Source organism: Typopeltis vanoorti, chromosome 19 (genome assembly GCF_054136105.1).
Source record: "Typopeltis vanoorti isolate ZY-2024b chromosome 19, IOZ_Tvanoo_1.0, whole genome shotgun sequence".
Lineage (NCBI taxonomy): Eukaryota > Metazoa > Arthropoda > Arachnida > Uropygi > Thelyphonidae > Typopeltis > Typopeltis vanoorti.
In genome coordinates, this window is record NC_143567.1 from 91,319,613 (window position 1) to 91,340,534 (window position 20,922).

Here is a 20,922-nt window from a genome sequence, read left to right on the forward strand (position 1 = left end):
TATATGCTCTTTTAAACTGCGCGCCACTCCTCTCTGCTACGTCATCAACTTCTATGTCAAGCTTCCTTAGCGTCACTCAGCGCCGCATGCGGAATCCTCGCGCAACCTACGGAGGGTAGTAGTGGAGGGGGGGGAAGGCACCGTGCTTACTTAAGGATATACCAGTGCACTGTAGTATGTGTTACAGAAGTCGGCCATTTCGCATTATGGAATAACATTTCTTCCCCAGCAATTGTTAGGTACTTACAGAGCAGTAACGATTAAACAGCTTAATATATTATAAAACTTTACAATACAATACAAGACAACATAAAACTAAATTATTCTCTGTTTAGTAAATTTTTGATTGCTATTTAGTCTGATACAAGTGCCTATTTAGTCTGATAAATCATTATATACTCCTAAAGCATAAGAACCATGTTAAGTCCGTATGAAACATAATTTTCTGTAATTTAAGTTTCGTTCCGACTTAACAACACCTTTTGGCTACTCATATAGGTAAATATGACTTCTCCATTGCTTCTGCCTTAGTATCACCACTTCTGGGTCTGGCTCCCACTGACAAGACCTCAATAAAGGTTGAAACCGGTCTGGGTAGTGGCCCTTCCCTTAATGCATAGCATTATACATGTTTGAAAGGAGATATGCTTTGCATTATGGGAGATACTGAGACAAGGAGTGATGAGAGCTTGGTCCACCTTTACCACTAGTTGCCTCAGTCCTGAAGATACTTCAGGTGCAAACTTTGTTTGCTTACACTTGGATAAAGGATTAAACTAAATTTATTACAGTCTAACCAACTGGAAATTGTCAAGCAAAAATTGTCATACTTTGGACATATTATGCAAGCAAATGACAGTCTGGAGAAGATGATGATGATGATGCTTGCTAAAATTGATGGAAGCAGGAGAAGAGGAAGACCAAGAATTAGATGGATGGATGGAGTTAAAGAAGCAACTGGAATGCGCTTAGAAATTCTGAAAGATATTGCCAGGGACAGATCTGAATGGAGAGTGTATGTTCATAGAATCACCAGGAGTCAAAAATGACTTGATGGAACATAACACACACAGGGTTATCAAGGGTTTGAGGAATAGATTTCTTTGCTTAGAGAGTGGTGTATAGTGGAGGAAGTTACTGGAGTTAGTTGTGAGTGCTTTGTCAGTCATTGAGTTCAAGGAGAAATATAATAGATATGTGGATAGTTTGGTCTCCTGTAATGAGTTTTAGATTCTAGAAGTTACCATGCAATAATTAATAATAATGTTAAGAGGAAGAATCAGGCAAGGAAAATTTAAAAAATTTCAACTTAACATTTGGAAGTGCAGGTATGATTCCTCCATAGATATTTAGAAAGAGCTATTTGAGACTGTTCTCTCATCAAGTTGTGCAAAAGATATCAACATTTTCTATCTAAAAAAATGTTTATTATTTTCTGCATTTCTTTAAATTGTTCATGATAAACTAGTTTTTTCTCTGACATTTCTCTCTTATATTATTTAGCATCAAGGATAGGTGGTAACATCTCTTCAAGGAGGCATTCACCCCCACCCCCACCACCACCACCACCTCCACCAGTACGTAGGGATCGTGAAAGAGAAAGGGAAGCACGTAGAGAAGAACGCAGAGAACGGTACAGAGAGAGGGAGTATGAAAGGGAGAGAGAACGGTATTCACCACCCTTGCCTGTTAGGAAGCGTTCTAGGTCACCACGTCGTAATAGTCGAAGTCCTCCAAGGAGAAGAGCTAGAATTGTTCCAAGATACACTGTTCAGATACCAAAGATCTCACTTGATTTGTAAGTATTATTATATTAAAATTGTCATGACTAGCTTGATATTCTTACCCTCCAAATAAAGGGTGTCCTAAAATTCACGCAAGATTTAAATTTAGCGCCATTTGTGCGGTAAAGTGTTGCCAACGAGAAAAAAAAGACAGTGTGACAGCTGACAGTTCAGGGTTATTAAAAATGGGGTGCTACACGAAAGAACAACGCATTTTCATTGTTGAGCAATATTTTAAAAATAATGAAGGTTTTGGCAGCTACAGTTCGCAATTTTCGTACAAAATATGGTCAGAATAGTGATTTAACTTCATCAACTGTGAAAAGATTAATTAAAAAATTCAAGGAAACTGGATCAATTAGTGATCTTATACACTCTGGCCGTCCTTCAACAAGTCGTTCAACAGAAAACATCGAAGCAGTTCGTGAGAATGTTACTGAGAGTCCAGGAACATCAATTCGGCACCGTGATCTTGAATTGGGCATTTCGAGAAGCTCTCTACAGCGTATTCTCACGAAAGATTTGCATCTTTATGCTTACAAAGTTCAATTGACTCAAGAACTGAAGCCTACTGACTACACACAGCGAAGAGAGTTCTTTGAATGGATTATGGAACAACAACAAGTGGATGCTTATTTTTCGAACAAAATCATCTTCAGCGATGAGGCTCATTTTCATCTTGATGGCTTCGTTAATCGACAAAATTGTCGCATTTGGGGTTCAGAAAATCCACGAGTGATTGTTGAGAAACAAATGTATCCACAACGTGTCACTGTTTGCTGCAGATTTTGTGCTGGAGGCATCATCGGTCCATTCTTCTTCGAAAATGCGGCTGGTAAGGCAATAACAGTTAATGGTGCTCGCTATCGCGACATTATAATCCAGTTTTTTTTTGTGCCTAAATTGCAAGATGTGGATGTGGACGACATGTGGTTTCAACAAGACAGTGCCACATGCCATACAGGCCGAGAAACAATTCGTTTACTGCATGAGTCATTTCCTGGTCGTGTAATTTCCCGTTTTGGTGATCAGAATTGGCCACCCAGATCATGTGACTTAACGCTGTTGGACTTTTGGGGGGGGGGGGATTTTTTGAAGTCTAAGGTTTATCCCAACAAGCCCACGACTATCCACGCCTTGAAGGAGGAAATTGAGCGCTGTATCAACGAAATTCAGCCACATTTATGCAAACGGTCATGGAAAATTTCGACAAAAGAGTGCGTATGTGCCAGCAAAGCCATGGAGGCCATTTACCCGATATGCTATTCCATGCACAACCCTGTATTGTATACTTTATGAATCAATAAGGAATTACAATTTTTAATTAAAAACCTGTGTTTTCTATTAAAATTACTTCTTGCGTGAATTTTGGGACACCCTGTATTATTGTTTATTATATAATTTATCTTTGAATTAATTGAACTTTTTGTTTGAATATTTTTTTTATTTAATTAATTTTAAGGTTGTCATTGTGTTTTAATTTATAAAAATTCTCATGATAAGCATCTCTCAGTGGTGATGCTGTTGCACATGTGAATTCAAATTATCTTCTGATACTGTAGTTGAGGAGTAATAGTTTTGAAGTAGTAGATAACTGTGTGAAGTTAAGTGCACTGAATTTCAACTCTCATTTCAATAAATTTTTGTGGTGGGAGTTGAGATCAGCACTTGCTTTTAAGTTAATGGTGTATTATGAGTGAGATATGAATTGATTTAGTTATGATATTATTATACTGTTGTACAAAATTCTTTGTAAAATTGTCGAACATCAATGAACTGTCACAATATCACAGTACACTGCTTGAAAAGAAGTCAATGGAAATTCCATGGCTAGGTGCATTGTGCCATGTAACAAGTCGTGTTTGTAACTGGTATAAATTGATGGAATATGATGTCCCCCAAGTCAATCCTACTGTGTATGGGAGCAATAGCTGCAAGAAGAGAATTAATGGAGTTAGAAAGAGGCATTGTGATAAGATGCCATGTTGTAGGCCTATTTGTTTACCAAATTGTTGAGAAATTGAGCAATCCCAGGTCAACAATCAGTGATACCATGCTGAGATTGAAGCATGGGGAGTCAACTGCAGGTGTTACCAGCAGTGGGCAATCTGCCACTGCTGGTAACTACGTAAGGTACTACAAAGGATAATATGTTAAAACTGCCATTCATTGGCTGATACATTGAATGCAGGGTTTCAGGTATTGATTGAAACATAAATTTGCATAAAATTCGGAACCAAGACTCACAACATGGGTTTTCATGATAGAACTACAATATGTAAGCTCCACATTACCTGAACTAACATGCAGCATCGTCTTCAGTGGTGCAAAGAGCCTGTACAGTGGGATGTGGAAACTTTGGAAGGCTGTGTTATGGAGCGATGAATCATTCCACACCCTCTACCAAGCAGATGGATGGGTGTGGATGTGAGGGATGCCTGGTGGACATTTGTTAATAGAGTGCATAACCCCAACTATAAAATTCAGAGGTGGCAATGTAATGGTATGGTCCTGGTTTTCATGGTTTGGCCTCGGACCTCTGTTTGTGGTGGCATGAACATTGAACTCCAAGAGGTATCTGAACATTCTGGACAATGCAGTGCTTCCTACTTTGTGGTGTTTCTATGGAACTGACTATTGTCTCTTTCTGCAAGACAATGCACCATGTCATAAGGGTGTTGCTGTAACTGCAGGGATTTGTGCACATGAATGTTACCACACTTGACCGGCTTCCACAGAATCCTGATCTCAACTCTATTGAACATCTGTGGGATGAACTGGAGCATTGAGTGAGATCAAAGGACATCTGCCCAACAGTCTAGACCTCATTACATGTCTAAAGGAAGCATGGTCCAAAATTCCGATTGATTGCTATCATATACTCGTGGAAAGTGTGCCTATAGGATTGCTGCAGTCATCATAGTGAAAGGAGGTCCTACATCTTATTAAGGTGGGTGCCATGACTCTTTGTTTCTCACTATGGTATCTATCGACTTTTTTCCAAGCAATGTATTTGCCAATGAACTTTGATGTCATGCACTAATAAAAGCTGAACAGCTATATGGTGATAAATGTGAATTACTGTCTTCTTGCTCCATCAGGTCTACAGTATATTTAATTCCAGTGATGTAATAAATTTAGCTAGTATCTGGATTTTTTTTACCAACAGTGTAGTCCAAGGTATCATTTCACAAGTAGTTGTAAAAGAAATTTTCTAGTGTTATTAACTTAATTCAGTATCGTGATATAAATTTACAATTGTAAACACTTTTATGGCTTGTGTGATTAGTATACTTGAAGAATGACCATTAAAGTCATCTTTCCTTTCATATCTTAGTTTTAAAATTCCTAGGCAATCATCTTTTAAAACTAAGAAATGAATACTATTGTTAATTGGCATAGTTCATTATCCATCATCAAAGTACACTTACTTTCAAAATAGCTGTTTAAATTAAATTTATTTCTTTTTCAGCAGCATGCATACACAGGTAGGTTATTTTATATTAATTCAAGGTCTGAATGTTATATTGATTGGCACTGTTTTTGCACTATCCTTGTGCAATCTTCTTCTTCTTCTTCTGCAGCTTCTCCCACTTAAGTGGGGTCACTGTTTGTTATGAGTCTCCTCCACACCTTCCTGTCTTGGGCTGTCACCACATCCAAGTTCTTCATCTTCAAGTCCTCTTCTACCAGCTCCCTCCATCTCTTCTTTGGCCGCCCACACTTCCGCCTTCCTTGCACATCCATCTGCATGACCCTTCTTCCCACATATTCGTCCTGCCTCCTCATCACATGACCAAACCATCTCAACCTTGCCTCCTGTATTTTTGCTCCTAAGTTCGTAACTTTCACTGTTCCCCTGACATAGTCATTTCCCAGATGATCCTTTCTGGTCACACCGCACATCCACCTAAGCATTCTCATCTCTGCTACTTCCATCCTGCTAATGTTATTTTTCCTCAGGGCCACAGTTTCTATAGCATATGTCATAGCTGGCCTCACTACTGTCCTATAAATTTTGCCTTTCAGATTGATCGGCACCCTCTTATCGCATAACACTCCAGCCATCTCCCTCCAGTTCCTCCAACCTGCTTGTATCCTGCATCCCACTTCCTTCTCACCTCCTCCATCTTCTTCCACTGTCGAACCTAAGTATCTAAAGTCTCTCACCTTCCTGATGACATTTCCTTCCAGCTCCAGGTCTGTCTCCTGGCCACCGCCCACTGCGCAACACATATACTCTGTCTTACTTCTGCTCAGTCTCATAACTCTCTCTTCCAGTACTTTTCTCCATCTTTCCAGTTTAGTTTCCGCTTCTTCTCTTGAATCTACACACAGCAAGATGTCATCTGCATACAACATTGTCCAAGGTGCATCTTCTCTCACCTCCTCTGTTACCACCTCCATCACAATATTAAACAGAAACGGACTTAATGCTGACCCTTGATGTAAGCCAACTGTTACTTGAAAACTTTCTGTCTGTCCCAAACAGGTCCGAACACTTGTCTTCACATTTCTGTACATTTCCTGCACCAACCTGACATATTTCTCCGGCACCTTCTTCTCCCTCAGACACCTCCAGACTTCTTGCCTTGGCACTCTATCGTATGCTTTCTCCAGATCAATAAATACCAGATGCAGCTCCCTTTGTTTCTCTCGATATTTTTCCATCATCTGTCGTAACCCAAAGATAGCATCTGTTGTTGATCTACCAGGCATGAAGCCAAATTGTTCCTTTGCAATCTCCACCTCCTCCCTCAATCTACCATCAAGAACCCTTTCTAGGATCTTCATTGTGTGGGACATCAACTTTATTCCTCTGTAATTTTTACAGTCTTGTGCATCCCCTTTACCCTTGTAGATGGGAACAAGAGTACTCTCCCTCCATTCCTCGGGTATATTTTCCTGTTGGCAAACTTTCATGAACAGGTCCCACAGCAGGTCAATTCTCTCTTCCCCCAGTGCCTTCACTGGGGGAAGAGAGAATTGACCTGCTGTGAAATGGCACATGCCTCCACTGGAATTCTGTCGGGGCCCACCGCTTTTCCATTCCTCATCCTCTTCATGGCCTCCGTCACTTCCATTCTACTGATGTTCTGCACCATCCCCTCAGAAGGTTGCCCATCTCCTCTGTGAGTCCTTGCATTTTCCTCATTCAGAAGTCTCTCAAAGTATATTTTCCATCTGTTTCTTATGTCCACATCCCTCCATAATACTCTTCCTTCAGCATCTTTGATCTGCCTCACATGTAAGATGTCCTTAGCTGCTTTATTTCTACATTTCGCTAGTTGGTAAATTTTTCTCTGTCCTTCCTTTGTTTCTAATTGATCATACAGATCTTGATATGCCATGGCCTTCGCCTGTGCCACAACTCTCTTGGCTTCTTGCTTTCTCTCTTTGTACACCTCTCTGTCCTCTTCCACTCTTGACTCATCCCACTTCTGCTTTGCCTTCCTCTTAGCTGTCACTGCCACTTGTACATCATTATTCCACCACCAACCCTCCTTCTGCTCTCTAATCTTTCCAGATGTCTCACCAAGCACCTCGATTTCACAGCTCAGGATTACTTTTGAATTATGTTTTCACCAATCTTGTACACTCTCCAGTCCATCCGAAATCCTCTCTAACACTCTCTCCCTAAAACGATTCCTCACACTCTCTTCTTTTAAGCGAAACCACTTAATTGTCTTCATCCCATGGCAACCAGAAGTTCTTATCTTCGATCTTATTTTAAAGTCTGCGCACAGCAGTCGGTGTTGTGCAATGGGATTACTATATATATTCTTCCAACTTCTGTGGAATCTTTCCTGTTCTGAGACTCAAATTGTAAAACTTGTTGAAAGAAATAGCCAGTTCAACTGAACACTCTTTCAGCATCTGTGCAGATATCCCATCAGTCCCCCATTGCAGAACTCTTATTCACTTTGTGCAACTGCTCTAGTACCTCCTCCTCCTCATACAACTCAATTTCTTAATATAGCAAGGAGATAGCAGTGAGCTCAATGTTGCGTGCACTAGTTTGATAGCTTTTAGCAAAATGGCCACTCATTAGTTGAACAATCTTTTCTACATCAGTCACCTACATACCATCTGCATTCAGTAGAGCTATTCTTTCATATTATTCTTTCTTTTACTTGCAGCATAACAAAAAAATTATTTTGGGTTATCTTTAGCTTACAGATCCAGTTTCTTTTCATACTCATACTTAGGACATACAACATTTGTGACACTTCTGGTTATGTCTCTTCTGGAATATGGTGCATCATCCTTATGTACACAGTATTCCTTCTATGTCATCTTTTCTTATGAATCTCTTGCATGATAAGATTAGACATCCATTTCACACCTGCCCTATTTACTCTTCAAACTCTAGGGACACATTTTGCTACTGCATTGCTTAATTATTGTTTATACACTTCCCATTCGCTTTTGATATCTTTCTCATTCAACAACTGATACCAATTCACAGAACCTAGCATGCTACTCAAGTGGTCATAATTTCTTGCTTTCTATTTCAGCATGTAACCGTTTCTGAATGGAACATTCATAAACTTCACAAGTATGTACCATGATCACAGTTACAGTGTTAAATATTGTGTGTTTTATGTTTTTTCTCTTACTTTAACTTTGTTTAATATCTATACCTTAATTTGTCTTGTATGATTTCCAATTGAACCTCCTTGTTGCTTTATCGTTAACAATGTTACTTCTATCTTATGGTCGCAAATAGTAAGGATCACATGTGCAGGATGTCAAAAACAAAGAAAGTGCTTTGGGCTGGAGCCAAATTCCTTGTCTGATTTATTGGTGTTATATTCTAATTTTAAATTTTGGAAAATTTGTTTGTAAGTCAGCTGCACCACCAAAATTGTAGGATAAGAGAAATATCTCCCTCCATAGAATAGAACACCCAGTATGGCAATATCTACTTCAAGACACATAGGTTCGATTTTATGAGTAGTGCATTGGACTTAAAGATCAGGCAAGTTATTTTGACAATAAAACAGTTTATTCATCACTAAGTAAAGATACACAATTTACAGATATTAAATTCACTTAATTTTTTTTAGTAAGCTCTAACTAACAACTCTCTGAAGTTATCCAGTCATATCCCACAACCATCTGAACATTTCTATTTAGGACCATGTGTCTAGAATTTTACCCTCCCTCTTAACTGTACATACATTCCGATTGTCAACATATAATAAAAACACGCTTAAGGAATTTCTACATTAATAAACTCAAGCAGTTTCACAATAAATTGAGCTAGGCTTTTTCTTACATAGAATTAATTAATTCAGATATTAGCTCAAGGCCTAAAGTCCTGCAACATTAACTTTAAATCAAGTTTTGGGCTATCTTTAGATAACTTTAGATGAATACTTCCCATATACAGGAAGTACTGTATATGGGAAGTATTCATCACTTCAAACCACCGTCACAATCTAAGTTGGTTTCTGACTAAATAATGGAAAGTTCTTACTTTTCACGAGGTCTGGTCCTCTCAGGTTGATTCGAGCGATTATCTCTTATTCCGGTTAGACCTCGTCACTGCACTAGGACATCCCTTTTGAAAATTGCGAGACTTCTTCCTTTTTATCAGCGGACAAATTAATTCCTACAGCTTGGACGTTCAGCATCTGGTTCCTTTTAATACGACTTGCTTTAGCTGCATCTTTCTCCTGGCTTTTGCTTCTTGAATGAAGGTCTCCGATTGAGATAACGATTCATCACCCATGATTCTAAAGAAGCTTAGTAGCCATTTCCGAACATCGTACTTTTCGCAGAACACCTCTGCTTACGGTGACTTTGATACCGTCATGAGTCTGAACTCTCCCGCCGGAACTCCATGTGACTTCCTTGTCCACGAATGGAAACTCCAATCCGGAACGTACCCAAAACTCAAACTCCCAGGAATGGAAAAAACCAAAAGCCCTGTCTCGACGTAGCATACTGCTATTTATTTGGTTCCGATGACTTTCATCTTTTCTTACGTAGTAATCCCCTGGAACCCTTTATGCTCTGCACCTGTGACCCTCATCGATCGGTGCACTCAGATGGGAAACCCCTGTGTGATGTCAACCTTCGCGTTTGGAGTGCCCTCGGGTCATGACTTAATCCCTTAATCTGTCTGGAATTTTAGTTGACTAGAGGTAGACTTAGACACAATTTACCTCATATGTAATTTCCTTTGTTCTTACACAAACTTTTGATTTCACAATATTCAATAACTTCAAAAAATTATTATTTCCAAATTAATTAACATCACATTTTTCTATTAATACACAAGTATTTTTAGTGGGACTTAGCATACTTGTAAAATCTGTATAAAAGGTATTTTAATACAAAATTCCTTTTGTTTAAGATTTTACAACAGAATAGTAACTACTATACACTATAATCAGATCTAACTCTTTAACCTTGAGTTCCTTCTGTCACATGCTGATTGAGGAAGTTGTCTCGCAATAGCTCAGTAAATTCAGTTTCATTCTTGTCATGAGATGTTACCCAATCAGGTTTGGATAATTAAAGTCCTCCACTATGATTATTACTCTTTTTGTACCCATTGTCTTTATTTGGTGATGCATTATTTCATCACTAATAACTGATCCACTATGTCTGTAACAACACCCAACTATGTATTTGATCTTGTTAGATTCCACCTCACATGAGATGGTTTCAAACTCACTGCCAAATGAAAAACTGTTACTTTTTTTTTTTTTTTATGTTGGGCCCATATACGAGAGGTTGGCTGGTCAACCTATAGTACGTTAGCACTGTATATGGGAAATATTACTGGTGGTAATACTAGTTACTAGTATTATAGTGATAGATTCAATACTAACTGGATTCAAGTCATCCAATATCATTTGTAGCCCCCCCCCTCTTCTCATCCTGTCTATCTCATCCTGAAAATACTGTATCCTTTACACTCAATACCAGTTAGTATGTCTTCTTCTGACAGCAGGACTCATTAATACTTACAATATGAGGTCCAAACATATTAATCAATGCAACAAACTCTAATCGTTTGTTTCTGATACTCTTTGCATTTTTGTATAGACATAATAAGTTACTTGCATATCTTTTTTGTATACTCTAGTCTGTATGACACAGTTGGACAACTGACAGATTTCTGTTCTTATTTAGTGCCTTACTTATGCAGATATCTTTGCTCATGCTTGATAGGTCTGAACTGGACGAACACAAAATTGTTCTCTCCTTATAATCATTTTCATAATAATACCCATTCCCATCACTAACACAGTTACATGATATTTTCACTTTTACAGATAGATTCTCCTCATTTTCTCTATCATAATTCAGTTTCCCTGACTCTCTTGTATTAGGTCTCATACAAGTTACTCTTTCAAGACTCCTGATACCAAACACATTCAGGTGCACACCATCCATCTTATACAAATCCATTCTTCCCTCAAACTTGCATCCATTCCTTCTACACAATTTATGCATTGAGTCATTTGCCATCATAGCCCTTCTTAATTCATTTTTATTATATCTAGGTAATATACTTAAAATTTTCACTTTCTCACTCTAATGTAAAGAGCAATAAAATCAAAAAGCCTAAATCAGAATGTGTTTTTTTTTTTTTTTTTTTTTTTTTTTTTTTTTTTTTTTTTTACCCTGTGGATAAAGAATAAAACACCAAATGAGTTCTTACCCTACCAAACTTTATAACTTTTAATTGAACTTTGAATTAAAGAAATGCTGTATATTGTGCCATATTTCTTTAATAAAAAAAAAAGAGGTTAGCAAAGAGGTTTGTTAAGAGGTCACCTTGCTCTGCCACAGAGCATAAAGAGAGATTTTTGATTATAACAGCAAAACATAATCGACACACCACAGCAGGTCAGTTTCATTCAAGCACAGGTGACCAGATGCCTCGACAAACTGTGGCAAGACGTCTGTCACAAGTAGGCCCATATGCCTGAAGGCCTGTAGTTTACATCCCTATGTCTGTCTAATGCAATTAATTGCAGGATAACTTTGAATACTTCTGCATAGAGTGGGGGAACAATATGTTTTAGGATTGATTAGAAAACAACATTGAAGGAGAATGCTATATTTGGTTGGTATATTTGAAATACTCAAAGATGAAAATATGTGTACCATCATTTATATGACATATGAGAATAGGAAAGAATAAGTTGAGTAGAAACACTTTCATTAATGGTAAAGAATAATTAATAATTATAATTTGTGATATGTGTCCTATAAGTTGCTGGGTAGAGCGAATAGCACGATCCTATAAATTCTAAACATGAATAAGTGAATTTATGATCGCATAATTAAAAAAAAAACTTATGAGAGAGAGAAAGAGTATTGCAGAAATAAATATGGTTTGATGGAGCAGCAAATCATCTCGTAAAATTTGTTGCAAATTTCTCTGGTGTGTGTATATTTCGCTCTGTTTTCCAAGAATTTTATTTTGTTTACTGAGACCCAGTATACATAACATCCAATCATTATCGGAATTATCCAGACTTTCGGGAATCCTAAATTCATTCGTTTTTTTGTTTTTTTTTTAGTATCAGCGGTTCTTCTGTCTTATCCATCTCGCATATGCTGGTATTTTGTTGTAGATCAACAACATTTTATAATTCTCGTAGACAGGCTTATACGTTGGTTATGCATTTCTAAATCACTTAGGGAATTGAACAACGTAGATCCGAATATAAATTAAATTATACTTTAATAAATATTTCCGATATTTTGGCAACGTCACGTTGCCATTTTCAAAAGGAACTTACAAAAAGGCACGTGCACGCAGGCACTACAACACAGTAACTGAGAAAGAAGATATGAAGTTATCATTCTCCTAGAAGTCCTGATGGTGCCCTCTAGCGGGCTAAGTAGGTGTTCTTGGCCGTTGGGCTGAAAGTCTGCTGATGTATGCCTCCCAAATTTGGGGCAATCGCATACAACCAAATTTGCATCAGGACTTCTAGGAGAATGATAGCTTCATATCTTCATTCTCAGTTACTGTGTTGTAGTGCCTGCATGCACGTGCCTTTTTGTAAGTTCCTTTTGAAAATGGCAACATGATGTTGCTGAAATATCGGAAATATTATTAAAGTATAATTTAATTTATATTCGGAATATTCATTTTCATTCAGGAATAGATATTTTTTACTGTCTGTTGTTTCCAAAGACTAGAATAAAAATGTCTCTATACCGTTAAAAAACTTTGCAACCTCAACAGATGCTATACTGCACAAGCAAAAGAAAAAACAATTAGTATTTTTCTCCTAACATCCACTTTCAACTTTTCAGTTCCAGAAAACGTGTAACATCTGTTTGTTATAAAGCCATCGGATATAGTAATTGGTTGACACAATAACCAATCACAGCCGCTAGATGCTGAGTGAGCTCGGAATTTTAGCTCACCTAGACACGCCTTCTCATTGGTTTAAAAATAATGCAACACTAAGAATTTGACACGCTGCACCCTCTTTACATCTTTTCAAATGGCTCAAAGGTGTATGCATTTTGAAAGTACACCCAAGCTATTGATGCGAATGTGACGCAATGTTTACGCGGCAAAAAGCACCTTTTCACGAAGCACTAATGTTTTATTATTATTATTATTATTATTATTATTACGGATATCTCCATGGAGTCAGTAGACTCATCGCAGGAGACCCAAACTAGCAAAACAATATCTGTCATATCTCTTCTTGAATTCATTTACAGACGAAGAGCTCACAACTAAGTCAGGCAATGAATTCCACTCATTCACCACGCTCCAGGCAAAAAACCTTGTTCCGACACCTTTGTTAACCACACTCTTCTTTAATTTCCAGGGATGTCCTCTTGTTCTTCCATCACTATCACACAGCTGAAACATTTCCCCTGCATCAATCCTATAAAAACCTTTCAGTAATTTAAACGTTTCTATCATATCCCCTCTTCTTCGCCTATCAACCAATCTCTGCAATTCACAAGCTCTCAATCTATCAATATAGGGAGCATTTTTTACATTACTCACCAACTTGGTCACACTTCTCTGAACCCTCTCCACAGCCTCCTCATCTCCAAGGAATCCAGGTGACCAGACCTGAGCACAGTAATCCAAATGTGGAAGTATCAACACTTTATAAAGGGTAATAATAACCTCTTTATCTCTGGATGTCAGTGTGTTCCTCAACAACCAAGTAATCCTATGTGCAATCTTGGACACCTTAGCAATGTGTCCTCTGAACTTCATCTCCCTATCTACCAACACCCCTAAGTCGCTAGCCTCATCAATCTCTTGGAGTACCTTTCCATCAATGTAGTACACAGCTGGTAATCTTTTAATCCCAAAATGCATGACTTGACACTTTTCCACATCGAACTGACATCCATTATCCTTTGCCCATTTTACCAGCTTATTTAAATCACCCTGCAAACTATTTGAATACTTGATTTTTTATTGCGCTACCCAACTTTGCATCATCAATTATCCTTGCGAAGAGGACAATGAAGCATTAGTACAGTATATTGTGTTCAATTTTAGAAATCGCACGAAGTTTGCAAACAATTGGGGGAATCTTTAAAGAGAATAAATGCAATAAAATAAAATAAAAGTCAATAAAATATAATATCGGTGATACTGATATTTCGTGGATGAGTACCGCACACCCTGAATATTCGCCTCTGATATATATGTGTGTGTGTGTGTGTGTGTGTGTGTGTGTGTGTGTGTGTGTGTGTGTGTGTAGATTGATTTACTTGATTTACATGTTATATATTAAATAAATAAATAATGTTATTTATTATTTAATGACTAGAACACCAAGAATTAAAAAATAAAAGCAGATTTTATTCGCACGACTAGTTTCGTCTTTCACAGACTTCTTCAGGTGCAACTAACCAGCAAGATAACTGTACAGGAACTGGCTCTGAACAATACAAAAAAGTGCTAGCAACAAACTGTTAAGGTTCAAGCCTTGACGAGTTTAAAAAAGAACTCTCTCTAACTGTATTATTAGACATGTCTGTTTAGGATCTCGAGCATGCATATGCCTGGACAAGACACTAATGGGCTAATGTACTCTTTACAGACGAGAGTTGTTTTGGTCTTTCCTCTGATTCTAGATAACACTTGATCTGGCGTGAAAGTGGTACTGCTTACCATTGTGAGAATGTTCTTGAAAGGCATAGATATGATGATGCTGGGGTCATGAGGTGGGGTGGGGTGGCATTATGCTTAATGGACGCACCGACTTATCTTGCTGGTTATTTCTATGTTTTTTGCACCTGAAAAAGTCTGTGAAAGACAAAACTAGTGTGCGAATAAAATTGTGTGCAGGCCCGGCTGATGACATTTGCGATATACACAGGCGGTGCAGAAGAAAAGGCACCTAAAAGATGTCAAAAAATATGAGATAAGAGTTTAAATCAGCAACGAATGGTGCAGAATGGTACATATAATTATGAATGTACTTTGTCTTCCGTTCGGGCTCCTTAAGATCTTTCCGGAAACGAACAAATAAATTCTGAAATTGTATCCTGGACCCGATTATATCACTATAATTTTTGATTAAAGTTTACGAAAATATACCTAAAATAGTTCTTTATTTTTTGATGTATCATAAATCAACTTATGATTAATTGTTGAGTTCCGTGTAAAAAAAAAATTGTATAAGCAGGACTAATCTGTAGGTAACATTATACTGCTTTACGGTATAATTTTCATTTGTTTTTCATTTCCTGTGTGTTTTATTCACACTTTATTCAAAAAAAACTTTTTAGGAAAGGTGGCGAACATTAATCGCACACACAAGAAAAATACTAGGCGGTGGCGCTGAGTGTGTGCATGTATACATATATACTCTCACACACACACACACACACACACTGCTAATTGCATTGATTGTAATCAGCATTGTATATATATTAAAAAGCAAATATTAAAGCATGCCATCAGCAATGTATATTACCTTGATGGACCCATGTATTATTGGAGGCATCTTTGTGACCTGCACTCATGGAGAAATCCTGAATGCAGTTTTGAGCCCCTCTCTTCCTTGTTATACCCATATATTTCACTAATGGATCTTCCCATCTTGTAGGTGGTCTTCCTGGTTTTCTCTTTATTCTTGGTTGCTAATTGAGTATTCTATATGTCTATCTGTTATCTCTGAGTCTGGCTATGTGACCTGCCCATCTCATCTTGCTTTCGTATACTGCAGTTACCAGATCTTTTTTTATGCCTGATTTCTTTCTTAGTTCCGTGTTTCTAACACGTTCCATTTTGCTGATGTTACAAATCCTATGTTCTATTGCACGATGAGTTATTCTGAGAGTCTCTTCTTTTCTTGTCGTGTTCCATGTTTCTGATCCATATGTGAGTGATGGAAGAATGTCACTATTGAATAGTTTTGCCTTTGCAGAGATGTCAAGATTTGGATCAGTAAGTGTTTCTTTTAGTCTGTTGAATGATAGCCATGCAGCTTTCTTTCTTTTTGCTAGTTCTTCGGATAAATCGTTATTCATTTTTATTGTTTGTCCTAAGTAATTGTAGGAGTTGACTTGTTCTATAGGGATGTTATTAATACATAGGTAACTGTCACTTGTGTAGATGTTTTTAATCCATTTTGTTTTTTCTAGATTCATTTCTAAGCCTATCTTACTGCTGTTTGTGTATATTTTTTTACCCATTTCTTCTAGGTCTTTTGGGTTGTGGGATATCAGTACTAGATCATCGGCAAACATAAGGATTTGTAGTTTTTCATCATCTATGCTTATGTTACAAATCCTATGTTCTATTTGTGTCGATTTTTTTATTATTATATGTTTAGGTCTATTTTTTTTCAGAATGTATTCTAAAGTGTTGGTAAGTAGATTTGGGGAGATCACATCGCCTTGGCAGACCCCTCTCTTTATATCTATATATAGGTTGATCAAATTTGTGTGGTCTGATTTTTGTTAATTTCTTTTATCATGTCGATGCAGGTAGGATCCACATTTATTTCCAGTAAGGCACTAATACCATATGATACTACATACCACATTGTGTTCTGTAGTATCATATGCTTTTTAAAATCAATAAAGAGGAAACATAGAGGGATTTGGTATTCTCTGCATTTTTCTATTAGTTGTGAAATGACCTGGATATTATCTATTGTGGAGAAGCTTCTTCTGAATCCTGCCTGCTCTCTACTGAAGTTGTCTTCGAGCACACACACACACACACACTGCTAATTGTATACTTTAATATTAAATTAAAGAGTATTAGAATAATAAGAATATTAAAGAATACAATCAGCAGTGTGTACACACACACTGCTGATTGTATTGATTGTGATCAGCAGTGTGTGTGTATTTATATATATACACATTACTGATTGTATTCTTTAATATTTTCTTCTACTTTGTCAGTTTTTGTTTCATTTAAATCTTTCAAAATATGTAGGTTATCTTTAACATCAGTTTTCATGTCACCTTTATCATTCATGATTCATTTTACAGTTCAAACGTGTGTTCCAATAGTTCCCTACTTCACATGCACGCATGCACTCTCTCTCTCTCTAACAAGATGAACGAGAACTTTGGTATGAATATCTCAATTTCTATGAATACCTTAATTTTTTCAATACACACCAGAACATTTTGCCACCTTCATGTATTTATTTTCTCTGTTCTTATGAGTCTATCTAGGATATCTTTATCATCAGTTTTTGTATCACCTTTACCATCCATGATTCCTTTTACAGTACTCTTTCCTCCATTTCTAAGCTTCTTCAATAGACAACAGACCATTTTGCCAGCTTATTATTTTTTTTTTCTGTTCTGTTCTGTTCTGTTTTCTCAAGACTTGTTTAACTACTTTTGCACAGTGCTGTGCTTTCTTAAATTTTTTGCTGTATTCTCTCAGAGCACATGCTAACTTTCTTGCTAAGAACATTTGATAAGCTTTTTTCTTCTTTTCTTATTAGTGTCTCTTTAACTTCTTGGGTCTATAGTGGAGTTCTGATTGGAGTTCCTTTCTATCTTTGCAACTTCACCACATGCCTTTCTAGCTGAATGGATCAATGTTTCTTCAGAGTTTGCTACTGAATTTCCAAGGTTTCATTATTGTTTTCAAAGTCCTTCATTTTTCTTCTAATAATATCATCATCATCATCAATTTCCTGATATGTATCCTCAAGGAGTATTCAGGTTACTATGACAGCACTACATTGTTTACATTATTATTCTCCTATCAACAATTTTTCTCCAAATTAGTCTATTACTTGTGAGCACTCCAATATTGTCATATCTAACATTTCATGTTGGTACGGCACTTCTGACTAAATCAATCCACCTAGACCTTGGTCTTCCTCTGGGTCTCATTCTTTCCATCCTGACATCAAACACTTGTTTGGCTAACCTTTCCTCACTCATTCTATTTAAGTGGCCATACCACCTTAGATTTGTTTTGCATGCATTCTTGCATGATAACAATGGCAAGTCCCTTTCTAATATCTTTATTTTTAATATGATTCTGTCATTGATGCCATCAGTTCAGTCTCCTAATTTTCTCAAAACCCTCATATCTGTGGTCTTTAGTCTTTGAACAAGTGCTTTATTTCTAACCCAACTTTCAGATCTATAACTTAAAATTGATCATAATCATCAAATTCCTGATGTACCCTCAAGGGATGTACAGGATATGATAGTACTACACGAAAAACTTACATCACCACTAACTTCCTATCTACAGTTTTCCTCCAAATCAATCTGTTAACCTGTCATATTAAATCCAACATTAATTTATAAATTAGGCACAGTAAGAGATTAACAACAGTAACTAATAATAAAATAGAATAATTATAACAACATACTATAATAAAGTTATCTGAATGTGAATGGAATCTTAATAATCTCAGCATATGTTTTTTTTTTTTAATGATTTATTTATTATTTTATAAAGTCAACAAATTTCATTTTTTTTTCACTTAAAAGGAAGCATCACCAAGTTGCACTACCTACCTGACTTAAGTAGCTAAGGCAACTCAGCGATGTTGATGATTGTATTCTCGTAAGCGCTCTGGTCAACTTACGAAACTTTCATAGTTCGGCTTTGAAATAATGTTGGATCTAATATCTCTCTACCAATGTAATTTTACATTGCTGAAATGAAGCCGTATGGCTCTTTCTTTTAACAATAGACAATTCGGCTGATCCCAGAGGTAGTCCAACATCAAGTCAACTCATTGCAAAGGTGGAGAAAGCTACATGCATCTTGCAATCTTTCGGAAATCAAGAATATCAGGAATTGCGTGCCGTTCTGAGTAATTCTTGGCTATCAGATCGACTGTCATGGTATATCACAGTGCTTGTGTTCAAGTAATCGTATTTGGTCCCAACATGCAAGAGTAGTGATGCTGGCAATCTGGATATGCCAAAGTGAAGCTGTAAAGTGCTTCCTTTTAAGAGAAAAAGATGAAAGTTCTTGACTTTATAAAATAATAAATAAATCATAATAAAAAACATGTGCTGAGGTTGCTAAGATTCCATTCACATTCAGATAACTTTATTACGGTATGTTGTTATAATTATTCTATTTTATTATTAGCTATTGTTGTTAATCTTTTATTGTGCCTAATTTATAAATTAAATTTTATCATAGGTATTACGTATGTATAGGAAAAAACATAGTATATATAGGGTTTGGTACTATCTTCAGGATGTCTTGGAACTTATTCCATGCAGATAAGGGGTGGGGACTATGTATTTAATATTGCCTTGCATTCAGGAAGATTTACTTTGCCTAGATATAACGTATCAGTGTTTAGAAGAATCTCGCCTTCTTTTTTTTTTTTTTTGTCTTCTTTGTTTCTGTAACATCATTCATGTCAACATGACGCTTCTCTAATTCATCTGCCAGTTCGACTTCTTATCCATTGATGCTTCATATGTTTATGCTGTCTATCTTGAATTCTGTTGATGTTAAATTTGATACAGTAGCTGACGTTTCACTGTTTTCCTTGGTTCCCTGACATCGCTGCCCTAAACAGGGAACCCCTGTTTAGGGAGGCGATGCCTCAGCCAATATGACTTCATCTTGTTGTACTATCATTGTCTTTTGGTTTAAGCCGTTCGATGAGCAAATCCCTGGGTTGCTAGCCCATCCTCATTTGTTTTGTGTATCGAGGTAGATATACAAGGATGCTTAAGGGTCAAAGCTGTATAACTGAGAGGAGACCTCCACGTAGCCTTTAAAGGAATGTGGAGAACCGAATAGGGCTTCTGACCTGATGTCCACTCCTCGCCTTCTCGTGGTGCACTCTGTTGGGTATCTACTTGGATACTGAACGAACAAGGATGGGCTGCCAATTTGGGATTTAGCCGACAAAATTTTATTCTTATTGGTTAAACCAAAATAAAAAAATGATGGTACAACATGACAAAATTTCATGCCGGCTGGGGCGTCGCCCAGTTAAACAAGGCCACTGTTGTTTTCGCCAGGGAACCAGGGCGAACAGCGAAAGTCAGCTACTGGAACAAATCTGAAAACAAACCCCAACTCAACATCACCAGAGTTAAAGATTGGTACTATCAACGTAAGAAGCCTGAATAGCAAAGAAATGGAGCTAGCTCAGGAGTTAGATAAGTACCAGATCGACATAATAGGGGTGACAGAAACAAAAAAGACCAAAACTGGTGAGATCTTTCTGAGCAATAAATGCAAAATGTTATATTCAGGAAATGACAATCAAGGAAAAGAAGGAGCAGCCATAGTATTCAACACAAAATACAAGGCTAATCTTCTTGAATGGCAGTTAGTCTTAAGTAGAGTAATGTGGGCAAATATGAGAATGGGGAACTGGACAATGAGACTTATTTGTGCCTATTAATAGAAGAAGGGTCTATTAATAGGCACAGTAGAACCTTCTGTGGTCCCACAGAAGGTTCTACTAAGGTAGAAGTGGAGGAATTTTTTGAGGCTTTAGAAAAAGCAACTGACACAATGAAATAGGAAAAGTTGGTCCTTGTTGGGTATCTAAATAGCAGAGTAGGAAATGATTGTGAGACATACAAAAATATTTTGGGAAAATTTCGAGAAAAGAGCAAAGCTAATAATAATGGCAAATATCTGTTGGATTTCTGCTCAGGACATGGACTGGTTATTACTAACACCATATTC

General features: G+C 37.1%; 1 protein-coding gene across 4 annotated transcripts in view; it reads left to right on the plus strand.

Moving 5' to 3' along the window:
* Window positions 1-20,922, plus strand: part of LOC150096338 (cell division cycle and apoptosis regulator protein 1-like) — a 557,664-nt gene that overhangs the window by 195,729 nt on the left and 341,013 nt on the right. For all 4 annotated transcript variants that reach the window (XM_090408838.1, XM_090408841.1, XM_090408840.1 and 1 more), the window contains exon 9: window positions 1,504-1,798. In XM_090408838.1, the coding sequence (XP_090264964.1) occupies window positions 1,504-1,798 (295 nt within the window). The remainder of the gene's footprint in view (window positions 1-1,503; window positions 1,799-20,922) is intronic.